General features: G+C 30.9%; 1 protein-coding gene across 1 annotated transcript in view; it reads right to left on the reverse strand.

The window, feature by feature from the left end:
* LOC131853334 (DNA-binding protein D-ETS-4-like) overlaps positions 1-19,828 on the reverse strand; it is a 53,118-nt gene extending 33,290 nt beyond the window's left edge. The window contains exon 1 of the mRNA XM_059204201.1: positions 19,501-19,828. Within this exon, the coding sequence (XP_059060184.1) occupies positions 19,501-19,539 (39 nt within the window). The 5' untranslated portion in view covers positions 19,540-19,828. The remainder of the gene's footprint in view (positions 1-19,500) is intronic.
* Between the last annotated feature and the right edge of the window lie 341 nt (positions 19,829-20,169).

The raw sequence follows: 20,169 nt of genomic DNA on the forward strand, positions 1-20,169 counted from the left end.
GTTTTATTCCTATTTTCTTAATTGTTATGCCCGCGGCAGAACGAAGCCAGTTAATTATAATTGAACCTAGTAATACTACCTACCAGTCTATATGTATAAAGGTTCGCCACTGCAGTCTCGATTACGTTTATTAATATATAATCACAAATTTGTACCAAGGCCGTCAAAGTAAGGTGCCTGTGACGCAAATGCGAGTTTCCCTTTCACCAACGCTATTGGGCTGCGCCGGCGCATTGAATATACAATCGATTTACGCCCACAATCGATTATTTGCATCGACAATTTATAAGATTCCTTATTTTATAACCAACGGCCGCGGCGGTCTAGCGCTTTAGCATGCCACTTTACTTCCTATGGTCGCGGGTTCGATACCTCGCACGGTACAAACATTTGTATTAATGGGTATGATTGTTTCAATCGGTCTGAGTATTTTCTATGTATATTATGTATGTATTTACAATTACAAATATTTAAGTATTTATGTAAGTTGTCTAGTACACATAACCAGCTATATTTACCTTGGGGCCAAATGACGTTGTGTAAATTGTCCGGGGAGATTATTACTATTAATGTCTAATGCCACTTTTGTAAAATTAAACACAACCTTAGATAGTTAGCGTTATAAAAGATATTGAATTTAATAAATAGCGCCATCTATTATCAATAAAGTAAACTACGTTCTATAATTATTACATAAAATAGTTTTATTATTTTAAACATAGATCTCAGTAACGCCATCTAACAACTGTATGCGTAGTTATATATTTAGAACTGTATGACTGACTGACTGACTCTACATTTATATATAGGAGAGTCCTATGCACAACTGAGATTCTTGTCAGTTCTTAGCTCGAATGCACTCCGAACTAGCGAACTAACTTGACATATCACAAGAGTCTGTAATAGACCTACATGAATAAAGATCTTATTTAAAACTATGTCATTTATTGACAATATATAATTTCTGTATTGTTTTTCTATTACTGTGTCATATACTGAAATATACTGTAAAGAATTAGTAAACGAGTTAATCGATCTGGGTGTGTTCTATGTTTAATGATGATGATGATGATGATAATGTAATCCCGGCGGATTTCGACCACGGCGGCTGTCTTCATGTATTTTATTGTATTCATTCTTCTTATATATAATATGTACGTATTTACAAAAAAAAAACTATGTATTTGTATCACAAGCTATTTTCTAGTACCCATATCATAAGCTCCCTTAACTTGGGTCTAGATGGCGCTGTGTGAAATGTTCTGAGATTATTATTATTATTATAGTACCTACTATATTGTGAGTTAAGAATAAATATATTTTTAATTCAGTGTGTATCTATTTCGGGCACAACTACAATACATTAATTTCCATTTTTTTTTTAATCTTACACTCAGATCGATATCACATTGTAACATTCCGACATTCAGTTCAAATTAACATCAATCCGTCGTTTACATTATAATTTCGCGAAGTGCTAATATATTTAACTAATAATAAATAACATTGCTATTGCCTCTCAGAAATATCATCTTTAAATCAGTTTTCATCGAGAAATATTTGAATTTGGGTATCTAATATTAAATAATTTTATTTAAATGTATAGAATTAAACATATCATAATATAAACTAAAACTGTTGTTCCGCTTGCGCGAATTGTTATTTCCCAATTTGTTAAAAAATAATGGTATGGCCTTGTAATCTGAAGTGACGAGGATTATGTGGTCAAAAAAGTCTTAAGACTTCCTCGTCCTCCAGCCACCTGGTGGATTAGCATGAATATGCTTATCGCTGCGGAAAAAATTGCCCGGACCCGACAACCCAGAACAGATTGTCCTGGCGGCGCAAAAAGTGGGACAGTGGGACAGAGCTAAGAGGAAGAAGAGATATATATTTTACCTTTCTGTGATTACAACATTTAGACTGTTGTAAAAATCACAATAATCCCACGTTATAAAGCTGAGTGGAGTCATTTCAGTGCTATATGTATGTGCTATATATATCTTTTTAATGTAATAATAACATGTACGAACATATTTTATTTTAATTGTAATATTGTTGCTTGTTTTTGTTTCTATTGATAACACAACATATTTTTTTTCTTATTAAAATGGGATCAGTTTTGTCGTACATATTGCATAATATGCATATAATGAATATAGACCTTCCTTTTGACGTTGTCAGAAAATAATACAACACTCAAATATAAAGCAACTTAAATTTGCATGTAGACTAACTTAGCATATTACTTACTAAGTAATTAACTGGTTGACTCACAATTTCACAAGTGGGGTTGTCCGAAATGATCTGCTAAATCGATTCTTTCATTTTCCTGTTACAAGACTTAAGACCAAAGAAAGTTTCGCAATGATATGATTCAGTCGGTGTCCGACGTCAAAGATTATGGAATACGTTGCGCAAAACAGACGGAGCAAGTTATTATAAACGAGTGCAAATAGTGTTAGCAAATTGGGTTTTTGCTCTTTTATAATGTGTAACAAAGACGTTCCGGTATACATCGTCATGTAAGGTAAGTAGGTGGACCATGACCACTGTAACAAACAAATCAAGAAACCTATGGATTCATAAAGTACAGACGCGAAGGTCTGGCCGCCGCGTCAGTATACTTATGTTAAGTAAGCTACTGAAAAAAGCCTATGAAGACTTCTCTGTACATAGTCTTTTACTTTAATGATTAGGATTTCAAAACACAAAGAGATATACTTTCTTTTTATATTATTCATACATTCAGAAGATGGGAGTCGTATCGTATCAAGAATTAAAGAGCATGATGGTAGATCACGAAAAATGGCAGGAGCTCCGCCGACAAGAGCGTAGCTCTTAAATGATGAATGAATGAATGAATTCATACGTTGCTCGAGACGAAGAAAAAAAAGAGTTATTTCGGTAGGTACGTAATATTTTAGTTCACATCTTAAAAGTAAGATGTACAACTCCAGCTTAGCTTTAAAATTTTAAGGCCGGATTTGAATTCGTGACCTTTAATATCTGTAAGTTAGAGTAGTAAACTACTAGGCAACGATGTTCAATTTAAAATAGATTAAATAAAGAAGTAGTTTAACTACTTCGTCAATGGTAAAACCTATAATTAAAACACAATAACTGCTTCATTTTGAAATCGGTTAAAAATGTACTTATAATTGTCTTGTCATATCTCATATCCCTGATGTTTGTAATAACAAGATAATTAACTTGAGTCGCTGACCTGTACCTATTATTATAAGCAAAGTTGAGTTGAATGGTTTCTTCCACGTAATCCTACGAGAGTATTTTTAGTTTTTTATTATTTATAACTTCATTAACAGTTTTGACATCGGAAATATTTCATTTTGAAATAACAGTGATGGGGCGTTCGGTAAATTAATGGAAAAAGGTGCAGTAGAAAAACTGTGGCCAGAACATTATTCAAATTCATAAAACATAGTTATATAAGTATATATATTAGTAGTGTATAGTCCATATTCTTTTGTACCCTATGTGTTATATATTATCAAACACTGTTTTGATTTAATGGTTAATCTTTATTTATTTCCCTGCCCTTCTGTCGTTATATATGAAACTGTGATATCATATCTGGTACGTATTTTTGTATATTAAGGTAGTATTAGAAATAATATGTATTCAAAGTAATTAAATAAAAAGTAAAAATAGTCATATTTTTTTATTCTACAACTCATTGGTTGTGTTGGTCAAACAGTGCTGGGTACACATATATTTAAAAAACTCAAAATATTACTTTATTTTATACTCACTCTCATTCTGACTTTGAATTTTGATGTGTATTGTGTCACTATCTTTAATTTAAAAAAATCAGATAACAAGGATAAAAAATACATTTAAATAAAGTTTATTAGACGATTATAGTTTTCATATATAAGGCGATTAAATTATATTTGTTTTAAGATATTTCTAGAACAGCAAAGTTCAGATTTTAATCTTAGGTTAAAAAAAATAATGTTGTCATATAAAATAATAGAAACAAAATATGTATCAGTTATTAGATTTCGCGATATGTTTTCTTTATAGGCAAATATGAATGGATCAACATGTCATGTCTGCTTGGTGGCACGTCTGTGTAGAGTCATTCACGTAACGTTTGGCGTGTCCTCGACCTGAATAGAATAAAGTGAAAATCGGAGCGCAAATAATACCTCTATTCTTTCTAAGTTCTTAGAAAAATGTTATGAAATATTTGTCAACGGAAATTTTATGCGAGCTTTATTAGTGATTTGGCATTTAAAGTCAGATGACAGAAAAGCAGACAATATATATTAGATTTTTCTACTGTAAGTTGAATTTTATACCTTTCATGTCTACATATTTATTATATTGTATCATATATATTTAAACTTAATAATTCTATTAAAAATATATACCAAGTACATTATACTCAGTAAATAATAAAGTTGTGAAATCGTATGTAGAGTGAAAAAGATTTTTTTATAAAATGCTACTTGTATTGTGACTCAATAATTGCACAATGTTGAAATAATTAACAAACGAATACTAAAAGAATAGTATATAAATATATATAAATAAATATTTAATAGAAGAAATATTAATGGATATAAATGTTTAAATACTTTATTAAACATATTAAGACACATATAACTCTACGATATACATACACTACACTAATAAATCTACATTTCAAACTACAAATGGTCAAAATTATTTATATGTATAATAAAAATGTATCTGATTCTATACATACAATATATATGTATGAGAAAAACATTTATTCTGAGACTTTATCGACCCAGTACAAAACAACGATAGTTAGGATTTTTTTCAAACATTACCAAACCATTTGGATACAGTATTCACTAAAATATATATTAATTTTTGTTTTATTCCAATAGGTTTCCAAACAAAAATGAGCTCAGTTACCTGTTTTAGAGGTTATAGTAATTTCTCCATACTGTGTTTTAAATCGAAGTAATATTTATAATGTAATAAAAAGCAGGAACACAGCTATTACTTATGTCGCCGCAAATCTAAGTGGGAGAGACCACATTGCTCCGTGGAAATGATTCTGGTACAACCATCCGGTATGTCTGGTATTGAGAAAACATACTCATTTTGCAATAATTTGTTAGTTGTACGTGAGGTATGTACCAGACATATTTAATGACTAATAAATATAATAGTAAATACTTAGCAACACTATGTAACTTTTCATTGAAGAACATATAAATGTAAAATGAAAAAGTTACTAAGTGGTAATAGACTATTTTTACTATTTTGAAATACATATACTATTATTAAATAAACTAATTGTTTGAGTTTAACTTTTCTTATTACTATAAATAATATTTCTAAAAAAAAGTTACTCCTTTTTACATAGTGTCAGTGCAGTGAAATTTTCGTCAAAAACGATCCAGCCTGCCGTTTCAGAGATTGACAAGAACAAACATCATATAGACAAAAATATGTTACATTATTTTTTTGATGTAACTACCGTATATACTGTCATATGTATTTAGTGAGAAGCTGTTGATTTGAAATTACAGGCAGTTCAATTTTATTTATTTGTATAGTTAGTTAGTTAGATGAGTATACATACTTATCTAACCTATTGTTATTAAGTTTGTAGTTTTTACAAGTTTACATATAAACAGCAGAACTAATGCTATTGTTATTTACTTTGAAATATCTTCTCTAAACCCAATAGGGGTATAGAAAAGATATTTTAATACTAAATACAAGTCAAGTTACAGCCTACATGGTGAGTAAGAATGTAATGAGTCATCATTCCTATTCAACCTTAAAATACCGTAAGAGGCACCTTACAAGAAGAATGTGCAATATAATACATTTATTAGGAAGGAAACCTAAAAAAACGTATACCAAGTTGCTTGGCCATTAATTTATTTATTTTTGGACAATTTACACAGCACCAACTAGTCGCAAGCTCTATTTAGGTTGGGATTATAATTACTAGATAACTGATAGAAATACATAGATACTTTTTAAAATACATAAATAAATCCAGACTAGTAGTACTATTAGTATTTATGAGTTGTTTGTACTGACAAACAACTCATAAATACTAATATTTTTATTATGTTAGGACTCGTATCAACGACCATCGGAAGTAACGCGGTATGCTTAACCGCTAGGTTATCGAGGCCGTCGAAATAATAATAATAGCATGTTAATATAATCGTCCGTTGAAAAGAAATCTGATGATGTCGAGGCCTTGTTTAAGATACCTAAACAAATTGTTTGTAAAAATGTTACCAGTTACTTTAAGTTCCTCGAAGGAAAAAAAGGAAGGAAGGAAACCAAAAATGACTGTGGTTACACAGTCATTTTTGGTTTTCTTTATTATTAATCACCATAAGGTTATAATTATCCGCTGATCATGAGAAGCTCGGTAAGAATTCAAGTTACTAAACAGTAATAAAATTTATAAAATATTATATTTTCCTATACGGATTAGGTATAAAATAAACCATATCCGTGTAGGAAAAGAAAAAGATTTTATTAATTGCAACACATTCATTTGTTGTAATTTAATTAAATAAGTATGATTGGTATCTATTTAATTTAATGGTAATTATTGATTTTAGTTTTAATTAAGTAGCCGAAGAATTATAAGTCAACTGTAACACTGATGATACTGATAGTATAAAATCATTTAATTATTCAAATGAGGACAAAATGAAACGTTAACGAACTTATATTACATCTCACAATGTAATTAATATTAAATATGAATTCTAAACTTTAATATTAAAATTAATAATTTATGTTCAACTTTTCTCGGAGGAAATATTTTTGTATAAATGGCAAATGAATTTACATATTAATAGAAGATGTATGTTTATTGTATGTATAGAATGTTACATGATCTTTATATATATATATTAGTAAATTACACGTATCTCTCCATACAAAAAAAATAAAATTCAAGTGTCTGTTTGTAATTCTAAATTAACAGTTTTCACTAAATGCATATGATAGTAAATCCACATTTACTTAAAGTAAAGGTGCTTAAATCAAATATTAATTTTACAGATTATTATCTATCTATCTGCTTGTTCTTACTAATGTCTGAAATGGCTGGACTGATTATGATGGGACTCACAAATTACTAATAAATTTTGTTTATTTGATTAAAAAATAGTTAAATTTCTCGCGAAGGAATTTGCGGTTAACAGCCAGTATATACAATAAAGATATAACAGATAGCTGTCTCTACATAGAAATTATATATGAAAAGTTAGAATTAAAGTCCGTTTTTGTTTAAGTTTGTGTGTATACTCGCAGAATCCAATTTGGATGCCGTTTTCACTACTTGTGGTAGTTTTTCATAAAATTTATTCAGTCAGTAGTCAAAATTGCGGGCTCAACTAGTTAAAAATATGTAAATATAGCACTTTTTTAACAAAAGAGTCTGTAATCTCAATACTCTCTTGCTTCACGACTTCGCAAATGGTAATTATTTTCTTAAAATTAATAGCCCTGAGCCGAGCTTTAAACATGTTAAATATAGACGCAGTTTTTTCTTAACATCAATTTATTATGCCAACAAAAAAAAGCAATCAACTAAGCGAAACTAATCAGTGTCCACGTTGCAAATCTGAGCTGTTAAAATATATAAATAAACAACTCAAATTATCCATATCAACCAATCTATTAACTACCCGCCCGGCTTCGCACGAGTTTTTTTCGGACTACTCTAATACTATTGGCCGCAGCCAGCCTTTACAGCTTTACCGGACGGGATAGGAGTGAGAGAGCATGCAGATGACACTCCCAACCCCTGGAAGAACTTATAAAGCGGCTAAAGGCCAATTGCCGCCTGTCGAATACGACTTTAGCCTGAGGGCCCCGCTAGGGGTTCGAACCTCGGCTCAGGCCGTAATATCGATCCCCGTTTGAATTGGACGGGAGACCAGAGTGGCTTCGGAAGAGTGTACATGTACTATGTATGTATATAAAGGTTCCTTTTAAATCACTCTATCTATTGCTTAAAACTACATTAAAACATGTAGTTTCAAAGATATAAGCGAACAGATATCGGAAGCGACTTCATTTTATACCATGTAAAGAATATTATAAATTCAATAGTATGTCGTTTTTGTGTGTTTGTTACTTTTTCACGTCAAATTGCTGAACGTATCTTAATTATATTTTTAAAGCAAATCTTGTTCGGCGTTGTTTTCCTTGTCCTGTAGATAATTTTCTAGTTTCTAAGCCCATTACTATGTATATTATAGTTTACTCACCATACAACTAATGTGAACAATTTAAATTAATTAATACTTATTTTTAGAGCTCTATCTAATCTTTGGAAAAGTTTCTAGAGTAAATCAATCAGGAATTACTTTTTAGTGTAAAATCTAACACAATCTATCAAAACGGTTATTATAAATATTTTTAAAATTTTGAGATTTTCTCCAAAGAGTGCAAATGTCTAGTTGGCATTTTCATCGGATGACCCCACTCTTGTTTGCAACAATTATAGTACAAAAAGAGTAAAACATATCCAGATATTATAATTTTTACGTCAAGAAAACAACAACAACAATTATATTAATTAAATATCATTTAATTTAATTAATGTAACAACAACGTCAGCGATTTATAAAACAAGTTATTGACAAAACATGTTTTGTATTATATTCGTATTATTTTCCGTTATTACTGCAATTGGAAATTGAACTTTTAACTCTATAATTATGGTAATAGGGTTTAATACCGTGTATCGATTTGTGGACGAGTTTTTCTTCTACCATTACCTCACGCACGACCTTCTAAGGGATTGTTTCCGAGTTCTTGAAGCGAAGTTGAGTTAAGCTTTTATAATCCGAATGAACAATGTTGATATTAATTTTTTTTTATGCAATTATAATACAGCAGGCGCTCCATTTTACGATATATAGTAGACTCTGTCTACTTTTTTTTATTTTTTCGGGTACATACTTCGGCTCCGAACAAGTTTAGACAAAAGATTTTGAAATTTTTAAGGTAAAAATATAAACATACATATATATAGTATGTATTATTTGAACACTATAATATTTTATTTAAAAACTAAAACTGATTAAAAAACTAAAAATATAAAATAATACCACTTGCATTTATTGCCAGTTCTACTCAACTGAACTGGACGGAAGATATAAAATATTATTACAAGCATAAATACCCAATATTATTAATTTATTTCGATTTTGAATTTTCCTATTAGAATAAAAATTAGTTTTCTATATAAATAAAAGGGAGTGGCGATACACTGCATTCTTATTCCATCACAACACGAAGCGTCATAGCCTTGATTCGTATTTGAGGCTCGATTTATATTTGATACTGTCAAACTGTCTAACTGCATGTATATTCAAAACAATACTTGATTACAATTCACTTGTACCATTACAACTTCCGTAACAAGTTTGCATTTAATTATTCAATTGGTTAATGCATGCGACGTAAGACAGTGGTTCTCAATCGGCGGTAAACCTATCTTAATCTTATTAATAAAATATCGCGTTATAAACGCGAAAGTTTGTGAGCATGGATGGATGTTAGTTACTCTTTCACACAAAAACTACTAAATGAATTGTGATTAAACTTTACAGTAATATAGCATATACATCAGAATGACACATAGGCTGTAATTTTAAAAGATATTATGAAAATTGGGCTAAATATAATGATAAATGACATGTAAGTGTGATGTAGACGTGAAGCTGCACGAGTCAGCTAGTAGTCAAATAAGTGGTAGTAGTCCAGGATAGTTTAAAATATTTTTAAACTTTAAATACGTGTCAAATGAACTGATATGTGTTGATGGGGGATGGCAACTGATTGATAGACATCACAGACACGAAACAGTCGGCCAATCAATTCAAGCGGAGTTTATTTACATCTACATTAATATTGAAAACGTCATTGCCAAGTGGTTTCCTATCCCGACATAGAACAAAACCTCATGAGTTCGAACCAGACCGAGACTGAAAAATCTTTGCGTGTCAATTTGAAAACGTCATTGCCAAGTGGTTTCCTATCCCGACATAGAACAAAACCTCATGAGTTCGAACCAGACCGAGACTGAAAAATCTTTGCGTGTCAATTTGAAAACGTCATTGCCAAGTGGTTTCCTATCCCGACATAGAACAAAACCTCATGAGTTCGAACCAGATCGAGACTGAAAAATCTTTGCGTGTCAATTTGAAAACGTCATTGCCAAGTGGTTTCCTATCCCGACATAGAACAAAACCTCATGAGTTCGAACCAGACCGAGACTGAAAAATCTTTGCGTGTCAATTTGAAAACGTCATTGCCAAGTGGTTTCCTATCCCGACATAGAACAAAACCTCATGAGTTCGAACCAGATCGAGACTGAAAAATCTTTGCGTGTCAATTTATCTCTGACTGACTCTCTAGTGATGGAAACGCCAAAATTAATCATAGAGACTACCACGTTGGATTCAAATATATCTGGCAAAATGTAATGTTGATTTCATCACGTCATTAACAGTATACGATGTCTCTGACAATTCCCCCTGGGATAATAGTCATGAAATAATGACTATCGTGATACAAGGCTCTACTTACCACGTCGGTGTTGAGCCCATTAGGGTTTTTGATTTGAATTCCAACTGTCTACTGTTCAAGTCATACTCGTTGTTGGTAATCTTGTTACTAAGATGGTTATTATTATTTATTAAAATAGTTATTTTTTAATAAAATCAAACTAATAAAAAAAGGTTGAGGACCACTGGCTTAAGGTTTTGTTTATAAAATATTTTAGCCACAACACAGCGTGATAAAATTGGACAATGTCGGAAGTAAGATATTAGATACAATCTCAAACTCAACAATATAAAGTGTTAGTAATTAATCTTGAGGCATACCTACTTACAATTATCAAGTATAATATCTTTTTGTTTTTTTTTATATAAAATGTATGATTAATGCCTTGAACTTAAAACGCAGAACTTGTGTTATGGGTTCTACAAAACTAATGGAAATACTTTTTTTTGTAAATACATACAAATCTCTCAAACCCATACATACAATCTTGAATACAAATGTTTGCACTGTTTATCATCTATAAAAAAAATAAAGCAACATTTAAAACTTTGATATATTGAACTGGATGGTAGGGAGACAAGTAAATAAAAAAAATTACGTTCATAAGCGCCTAAAATTCCCTAAATGATTTTTTATCAAGTCAACTTTTTATCTTACTAATCGATTATATCTCAAATGAACTTAAAACCACATCATTAAAAGACAAGACATAAACGCGTAAATTATGCATTTTTTTTTTATTAATTATATCAAACAGGTGCGGCGATCACCCTAAATGTCATATGCGTCATACATAACGTGAACATATATTTTTGACTCCAAACGGGACATCGGTTTATATATGTCAATTAATAGACAGGCATTGAAAAAAGCAATGTCACAAAGCTATTTACTTAACCCTCACTCTATATTACTCACCCTATATTACTTAACTTAAAATTTAAGTAATATAGGGTGAACAAATTTTCTTTAATAAAGCTATTGAAGCTTTTAAGTAAGACCACAGATAAGATAATCATTACATAGTATAAAATAAAGTAGCTGTCGTTGTCTGTCACTATGTTTGCTTAAATCTTTAAAACTACGCAACGGATATTGAAGCGGTTTTTTTAAATAGATAGAGTGATTCTAGAGGAAGGTTTATACTCCTATATAAAATACATGTACACCCGTGCGAAGCCGGGGCGAGTAGCTAGTCTATACATATAAATAAAATTAAAGTGTCTGTTTGTAATATTGAAATAACCGTTTTATACTACATGCATATGATTATAAATACGGTACATGCACCAAAATACATTTTTTTTCAATTTTTGTCAGTGTTAGTTCCGGCTAATCTCTGAAATGGCCTGACCGATTTTGACGGAACTTTTATTGGCAGGTTGCTGATGTACGAAGGAGTAACTTAGGCTACTTTTATTTTAGAAAATGAAAGTTAAACTCCACGCGGATGATGTCGCGGGGAACAGCTAGTATTACATACGTTTTGGCACGTTTTTTTTCCACTTTCTATTCACTTTAATTATCAACAATAATCAACATCACAACCGGCCCCCGCTCGACTACAAATTTTCGTGGAGTTACTGAAATTGGGACTTTTTGCGTTCATTTTGGGGACACCGGGACTCGTAATTATAAAGGGACAGTCCCGTTTAAAACACGACGTCTGGTCACGTTAGTCATACAGCGAAAGAATATCGCATGCTCTCCGCAAGATTTCAAAGGTGTGATTTATTTAAAAATTATACAAGCTCGCCTACTACTTTGATTTTTAAATTTTAATGAACGCATCTATTTGGTTTTGATTAGATTACTTTATACGGATGTTTTTAGATTTATATTATTAAACATAATCAGCTCAATATTTTTTTAAACCCAAAAAATAATAGTATATTAGAAAAAGAAGAGAATATAACAAAAAATAAAGGATTATTTTCAATAGACCAGTGTCTTCCGACACTGAACAAATGATTTTATGTCAGTTTTAACTATTTTTAGAGGCTTCTGCACTTGTCTAGGTTTCAATTATATACATATTATATTCTTTATTGCATATTTAGATTCAAATTCAAAATATCTTTATTTCTGTAGGTCTATTACAGACTCTTATGATATGTCAAATCTACCGTCAGTTCGGAATGATATCGAGATGAGAAGAACTGACAAGAAACTCAGCTCGTATTTTTTACAAATAATAGTGGATCATGTTTATAATAATATACAGTCATTAAAATTCAAATTTGGGAGAATAGAGTGACCACCAGTATATGCTATCGCGAAGAACAAAAAATTTAACCAGTGTTCACAACCTGAACAGATCAGTCCCTACAAGAAGCACCCGTTCACGAGTATGACGGATGAGCCAGCCATCATTGCACTCAACCATATTTGAGGGAGATACATTAATAGATGGTCTCGGTAGTCTAGCGGTTTGTACAATATATATATATATGGACTCTATTCTCGTTATTTAGCCTCTGATCTGAGCCGTTGTGCGTTATATATAAATATTAATGTATTATAAAAAAAATCTACAATGTTATTGTTCAGAAAACTCACATTAACAGAAGAATAATTCAATCAGAACGCTGTCAATTAAACGATTGTCTAGGTACATTGCCGGTACAAGTAATTAGGGTGTCTCTACACGGCACTGTACGCAACGATTACTTTTAGAAAGCGCCTTAATGTGTGTGGATGGACTAATGATGCTCGAACACGCATGTTTTCCTTGACAGTTGCTGTGTTGACGACTGTACGAGGAAATTGTAATGCAGACTAGAACGCCAAGTTTGGAAATCACCAAAATTCTAGTGGAAATCATTAAAATGACCAAAATTGATATTACTACCAGATTATACAAAATATTAAGGAAAAAAATTCTATCAAATAATAATTTTGCTTTTCCAATTAACGCACACCTTCCTTCCTTTTCTTTTATATACGAAAATAAGCGATAATTATGAATTTACGAATAATAAAATACAACTTACATTGATTGAAAGAAAAATCGAATCGAAATTATTTATTTTACAAGGAAAATATCGCATAACATTTATTTTGTATGTAATTTTCAAATTACTGTACTGTTTTGAATAATAAAAACTATATTGAAGTTTAACACCTTTTTCTATTTAAATATGATCAAATAAAATGGATAGTAAATATGAATCCATTTAATAAATTAATTGATTAAATTAGTTATTAACAAAAACAGCTTGCTGCATTTTTTTTTTTTAAAGAATCAATTTATTTAAATTAACTATTGTTACTTATGTATTTTTGACAAAGAATTCTATTGTAATAATAAACATGTTTTTTTTTTATTTTCTAATATTATTTTATTTTCTTAGTGCCTATATTTCAGAAATATATACTAAATTATATTTTTTAAGAGTACCTAAATGTACGTACAATGTTCTTATTTAAATATGACAGATGCCATTTATCATAAGGTAATCTGTTACCTTGTTTGCTATTCTCAGTAATAATTATATAAAGTATTCAGTACAATTTTATCGTTATTGAATTAATTTATCCTTGAATTGATGTCAGAATCAATACACCTACTACATAAAGGTTTTTGGCAAGTCAGATCATGATTCACAATATATGTACGAGGAATTGTGTTGCTAAATATTCGCATGTCATGCATAAGCTGGCGCCAGACATTGTTACAAGTACGCAAATATGTACAAAGTTAATACACAGTACGAATATGTAGTTTTAAACATGTGTCCAAGTTTGAACAAATGTTTGCACCTCGTTAATATTACGCACGAATATATAAGTTTTAAACATGTGTTTAATATTCGAACAAATGTTTGCACTTCGTTCATATTAAGCTCGAATATTTCAGTTTTAAGCATTTGCCCAACGTTTGAACTAATGTTTGTGTTTCTTAGTTCCACTCTTATCGTCAATCCCATCATTATTATTTCGTATCTCATCTCAAACTTCAACCGAAACAACTTGGAGAGCTATTTTTTTTTTAATGAAGTTATTGCCAGGTAGTTTAGATCTATTGTGCTCGGTCTTAAATAAGACCTAAGGTTTCATTTATGATATAAATTAAACCTTAGGTCTTATCAACAATTTGCGATTTTGCCATGTTAAAGAGGAAAAAAAAAAGAATAGAATGACTGAATAATGACTAGAAAAAGCAGACTAAGTATTAAAAAATCTGCTTACAATACTTATTTGTTATGCTCTTAAGAAAATTTACAATGCAAATCCAAACTTCAAGTATGCTATAATGTATGGGTGTTACGTCAAAATATTACAATACTACGTACATAAGTTTCACATGTAATACTATTGTTGTTGGGGGTGAAGGGGATTGTTAGTAATGTGGACTGATGATCTTATTGCTAGCAATATATCATGTCAGGTTGACCTCCAAGCGGTTACCCCTGGAAACTAATGTTATAAATTCTTGGTGAATTTGTCACGTTTGCTAACTGACCTGACCTCATGCTCATCTTATCAACCTCCACTGGTGCCCCGCCATCGTAAACCGTTAGCGCAGGCGGGTGCACCATTCCATTATCAGCCATAAAAATATAAATAAACTATTGTTGTAAGTAGTATTAGTAATGGGAAAACGTTGATTGTCAATATTCTAAGACTTGGAAATGCTTTTTTCTGAACCGCTAAATGAATTCGCACTTGAAATTCTTCTTGGATTTTTTTCTTGGACATTTCAAAGAGCGCCATCTAGTACTACGTTAAGCAAAGCTTATGTTATGGTTACTAGACAACTGTTTTTTTTTATGACAATACATACGTATCGACTATGCATAGAAAACACCCTGACTGATACAAAGATTCATACTCATGATACAAATATTTGTGAATGTGGAATCAAACCCTCGACCATTGGAAGTAAAGCGGTGTACTAAACCACTACAACACTGAGGCCGTCCTATATTTCGATACTCCATTTATATAGCTTTATACATGTATAAATATTTTTTTCTACTGTATATACAAAGTCATATTGTTTCCATACGATATATATTATGAAAAAAGTATATAGTACAAGCGTAAAGGTCACGGAGAAAATATTATATAAAGACTGTGTTTTTTATTATATACTGAAACTTACCGCGGATGAAACCGCGGGAACAGCTAGCATTGTCTAAATAAAATATACATTTCAATACCTTTTTGTTTGACTGTACCGAGTGTTTTTCAGTACCACCTACGTTGTATATAAACAAACAATTTACTGGAGTGTTGCCAGCCTACGATAATTCATTCAAGACGTTATATTCTCAAAGGTGGGCTATTCTTAAGAAGCTAATCTGTAAATTACGAGTGTATAACGTATATTATTAATTTGATCACGCTTCATCTCTCCATCCCTTTCTATTTACATATACAGACGTAGTTTTGTTTCATGTAACGTTTGATAAACGTTATCAATTGACCACGTATGTGTGACATTTGTAGATACACCCCTTTGCTCTTATCATAAAAGCATAAAGGTCAATTTTGAACTATTATTTTATATTCTAATAGAGATAATCATTTACTTACATCATCACTTTTTTGTGTTCATTGGCAGTCGTCAAGATCTTTTTATATTTGGATATTAAATGATTTTTCCGTTATTTATTTACAGTTTTGGCGCTTTAATGATACAATCATAAAAGTACTCGACAGTTGTCGAGCAGTTTCGTCAAAAATCTGAGCTAACATTATATCGAAACTATTTGAAGATTCATACTACGCCACTGCGCAGTTTAGATCTGCTCTCCGTCGCAATTTAAGTAAATAAATAAATAAAACATTTTCGTGCAAATTAAGACATTTAACACATGATTGTTATAGAAATACCAATAAAAATACAAAGCTTACTAAAAATTATTTGTTGTTAAAATATCTCGTTGCCAGTTGGGTCTCGGAGTAATTTCGTTTGTTATAGACATTCGCATCGCCGGAAAGTTATTCAGAAATATAAATTAACACATTTTTCTGTGTTATCCAGATTTTAACAAACGACTACAATCTAAATTATCATAGAAATATAACTTGGTAACAGCGCTCTCTTTTTTCTTATATGTATAGATACTAGAAAAAATCCTAATAACCTTCATCTAGTGGCGTAGTATGGATTTTATGTGTGAGAGCTCTTTTCATCTTTAAGATATAGTAAGAATTGAGAAGAACAAAGCACAAAAACTGATTAGTTATTACGTTAGATTAGCTTCAAGAGATATCATTCGGAGATACTTATCTCTCCATCTTTGCTCATTTTTGTTTATTTTTAGCTATATGCGCAATATAAAGTGTGTATATTTATATAAATACATCTACGCAAGAGAAAGAAAACTTGAAATAAAACACCACACCACGCCACGCAACTGGAAAGTGTGGTAACAGTAGGCTAAAAACTTTTCTTATGCGAAGACACTATTGTATATATTTTTTTAACATTTTTTTTTATTTTGTTATAATGTGGCATTAAAAATACATACAACCCTAAAATTTCACTCTTCTACCATCAACCCTTATTTTTTAATTCATTTTGTATATAGTTATAATGTAATTGCAGTGCCCATACGGGGTATCACATGTACTTTTTATTAATAATAGCTAAAATGTGCCATGTGTGCTTCTCACATGGCACATTATAGCTATTATAAATAAATAAATAAAAAATAAAAGAAAAGTTGAAATAAAACACCACACCAACTGGAAAGTGTGGTAATAGTAGGCTAAGTACTTTTCTTATGCGAAGACCCACAGCAACGGAACGTATAAAAGTATTACATTATGATGATTTAAAATCATTTCCCTATCCTTATATGTGTTAACTAAATAACTCATTACTCTTCTAAACACCTTAGAATTGGTTGGAAAAAGATAATTGTATAATTAGGGATGTATCTCGATTAATTATCCCATAAAAGTATCTACCATAACTTAAAGAAACGTAACGGTTAGAACATTAAACATTACAGAACTAAATTTGTAAAGTATTCATGAAATTAGCTATATTATTGTAAGGTTTCATCAAAATCCGTTCAGTAGTTTTTGCGTGAAAGAGTAACAAATATCCACTCAACATCTATCCATATATATCATCATCCAATCTATCCATCAATACAGACAAATCTTGGCGTTTATAACATTAATAAGATTAGTAAGAAGTGACTAATATACGTAGGTAAATCTTTTGTAACTTGTGCTATGGATAACAAAAGGATTAACGTTTAAATTTTATGATGTTTTTATACCGGAGTATAAAGATGTTTCATATAGTTTGAAATAGGCAACTATAAGCGTCACAAGGAAAATTTATATAAGAGCTTTATAAATGTTGTATCGCTAACGTGACCAGACGTCCCGTTTTAAACGGGACTGTCCCTTTTTATAACAACAAGTCCCGGTGTCCCCGAAATTAACTCTGGGACGCAAAATTGTCCCGTTTTTGGAAACTCGGTGAAAATATGTTTAGTCGAGCGGGCCGGTTGTGATGTAGATTATTGTTGATAATTAAGGTGAATATAAAAAAACGTGCCATTTTTATATTGTCTTGTAGACAAGCAATTAAAGTTTTTAAATTAATTTAAATTATTTTTACCTTTAAAGTTTTAAATTCACAAAGAAGTATCATATATCATTTTAAAAGTATTTAGATAATGATTAAGACGGCGTGGTTAATTTAATTGACTTATAAAAGGTGGCAATTCTATATTCTAATTTTTAAAAATGACATTTTTCTATTTAATCGACGATACGTCCTCTCCTATAGGTTGTCTGTAAGAGACTGCCTATAGCGTGAAGACTGCCTATTGTAATTACTTTTCTATTTACTGTATTTTCTTATTGTTTATTTTGTGGACACAATAAAGAGTTAATTATTATTATTCTTTTATATATGTTACATCTCCCTTTTTACGGGGGTAATACTTTTTTTTAAAGAATTAGCTTTAATAAATTGTTTCCTTTATTGACTGTCTATTAATTCATATAAATAAATGTCCCGTTTTGACTCAAAGAATAAATGGTCACGTTATGTATCGCTATAAAGTTATAACTAATGTCATAGTTGCCATTAAGTGGGTAGGCTTAATCGAATCAGAATCAAATTTGTGTATTCATTATTAATATTTCTGCATAAATTGAATTTGAAAACAAGATGTCGCACCATTTGCCTTAAGTTTTGAGTGACAATATTGATTAAATTTATTTTAAACGATATAAAATCGATTATAATTATTTATAATCTATATATATAGAGGTTATAATAGAAGTTCGAAAAACAATTCAAACTATTACGTCACAGAGTAGAAAACAATTTACTCAAAGATTATGTCTACACAAACAAAAGGAGATTTTATTAATAAGGACAATCTAATTAACAAATTGCAACTTATGAAAAGATTGTCATATAGATATCAATACCTGTTTTGAAGCACAAAGCCTTGTTACTTCATTCTTCTGAATAAATACGTAGGTAGTAGATAGGTACCTATATGCACAACGCAATTAACTTAAAGGCGTCCAAATCACAGCGTCAAATTTATGTAATCGATTCTTAATAGTTTTTAATATAAACGGAGATTAAACCTTGTCATTGTGAAGCAGTGACATCGAAAATTACATACATCTACATGAAACATTGTGATTGCCAACTCAAACTACGATCTGACGATGTGGTATGAATATATACAATCTAAAACAACTTAAACACCTCCATGTGGTTTATATTATGAAAAACTGTTCACGTTTTATGTAAATACATTCAACGTCGAGCGAAAACTAGAAAGTTACACATACATGCGCGTACGCACTCACACAATGCCATAACACGGTGTGCACACGGCCGGCTCGGATTTATAATATAAACTCACATTAATAATACATTGAGATGTATAAAGCAATTTTTAAAAGCCAATTATTAAATGTAAAAAAACAACTCACCGTATCGGATTCCTCAAGAAAACCAGACTCCCACAACATGTTTTCGTTCGAACTGTCCAACACGAATCACTATTACGCGAAAAAAAGTTTTTATTTTATTATGTCAGTTAAAAAAACTAACTACAATTGAAAGTCTTAGTCCGATTCGAAATGCGCGCTCACAGAAATTGTTTTCATCCCGTGACGTTAACTGTTTGGGAAATGTTTCTGTAAAACACTAACGCGACTGCAGACTTGGGCGGTGTCTCGAAGCTGTATGCGCGGGCGCCGATCACCGAGCGGTTACGAAGCCGTCCGACGAATCGCGAAGTCAACCGACCGCGCCGACCCACTTTGATCTACTTCGAAACGCTGTGGTCGAACGGCGATTTTTTTCGCATTTTCCAATGAAATGGCTACTTGACTACACAGTATAGCAAAATAACATTACAAAACTGTTAATTAGGTACCTTTTTTATTATCTTTTTTATATAACAAATGCCTGCCTCAATAAAACTTTGTTGAATACTTTCCAATCATTTTAAGATTTTTAATGGACTTTGATATGGTAGAGGTTAATAAATTACTATATTTATTTCAATAATATTTATTCATATGTTACGTGGTGTATTATTCATGAATTCGTCTCTAAAATGCTTTAAATGATATCTTTCATAAGCTAATTAAAAA

The sequence above is a fragment of the Achroia grisella genome, unplaced genomic scaffold, assembly GCF_030625045.1.
Source record: "Achroia grisella isolate CSIRO2021 unplaced genomic scaffold, CSIRO_AGI_Agris_v1 utg900, whole genome shotgun sequence".
Lineage (NCBI taxonomy): Eukaryota > Metazoa > Arthropoda > Insecta > Lepidoptera > Pyralidae > Achroia > Achroia grisella.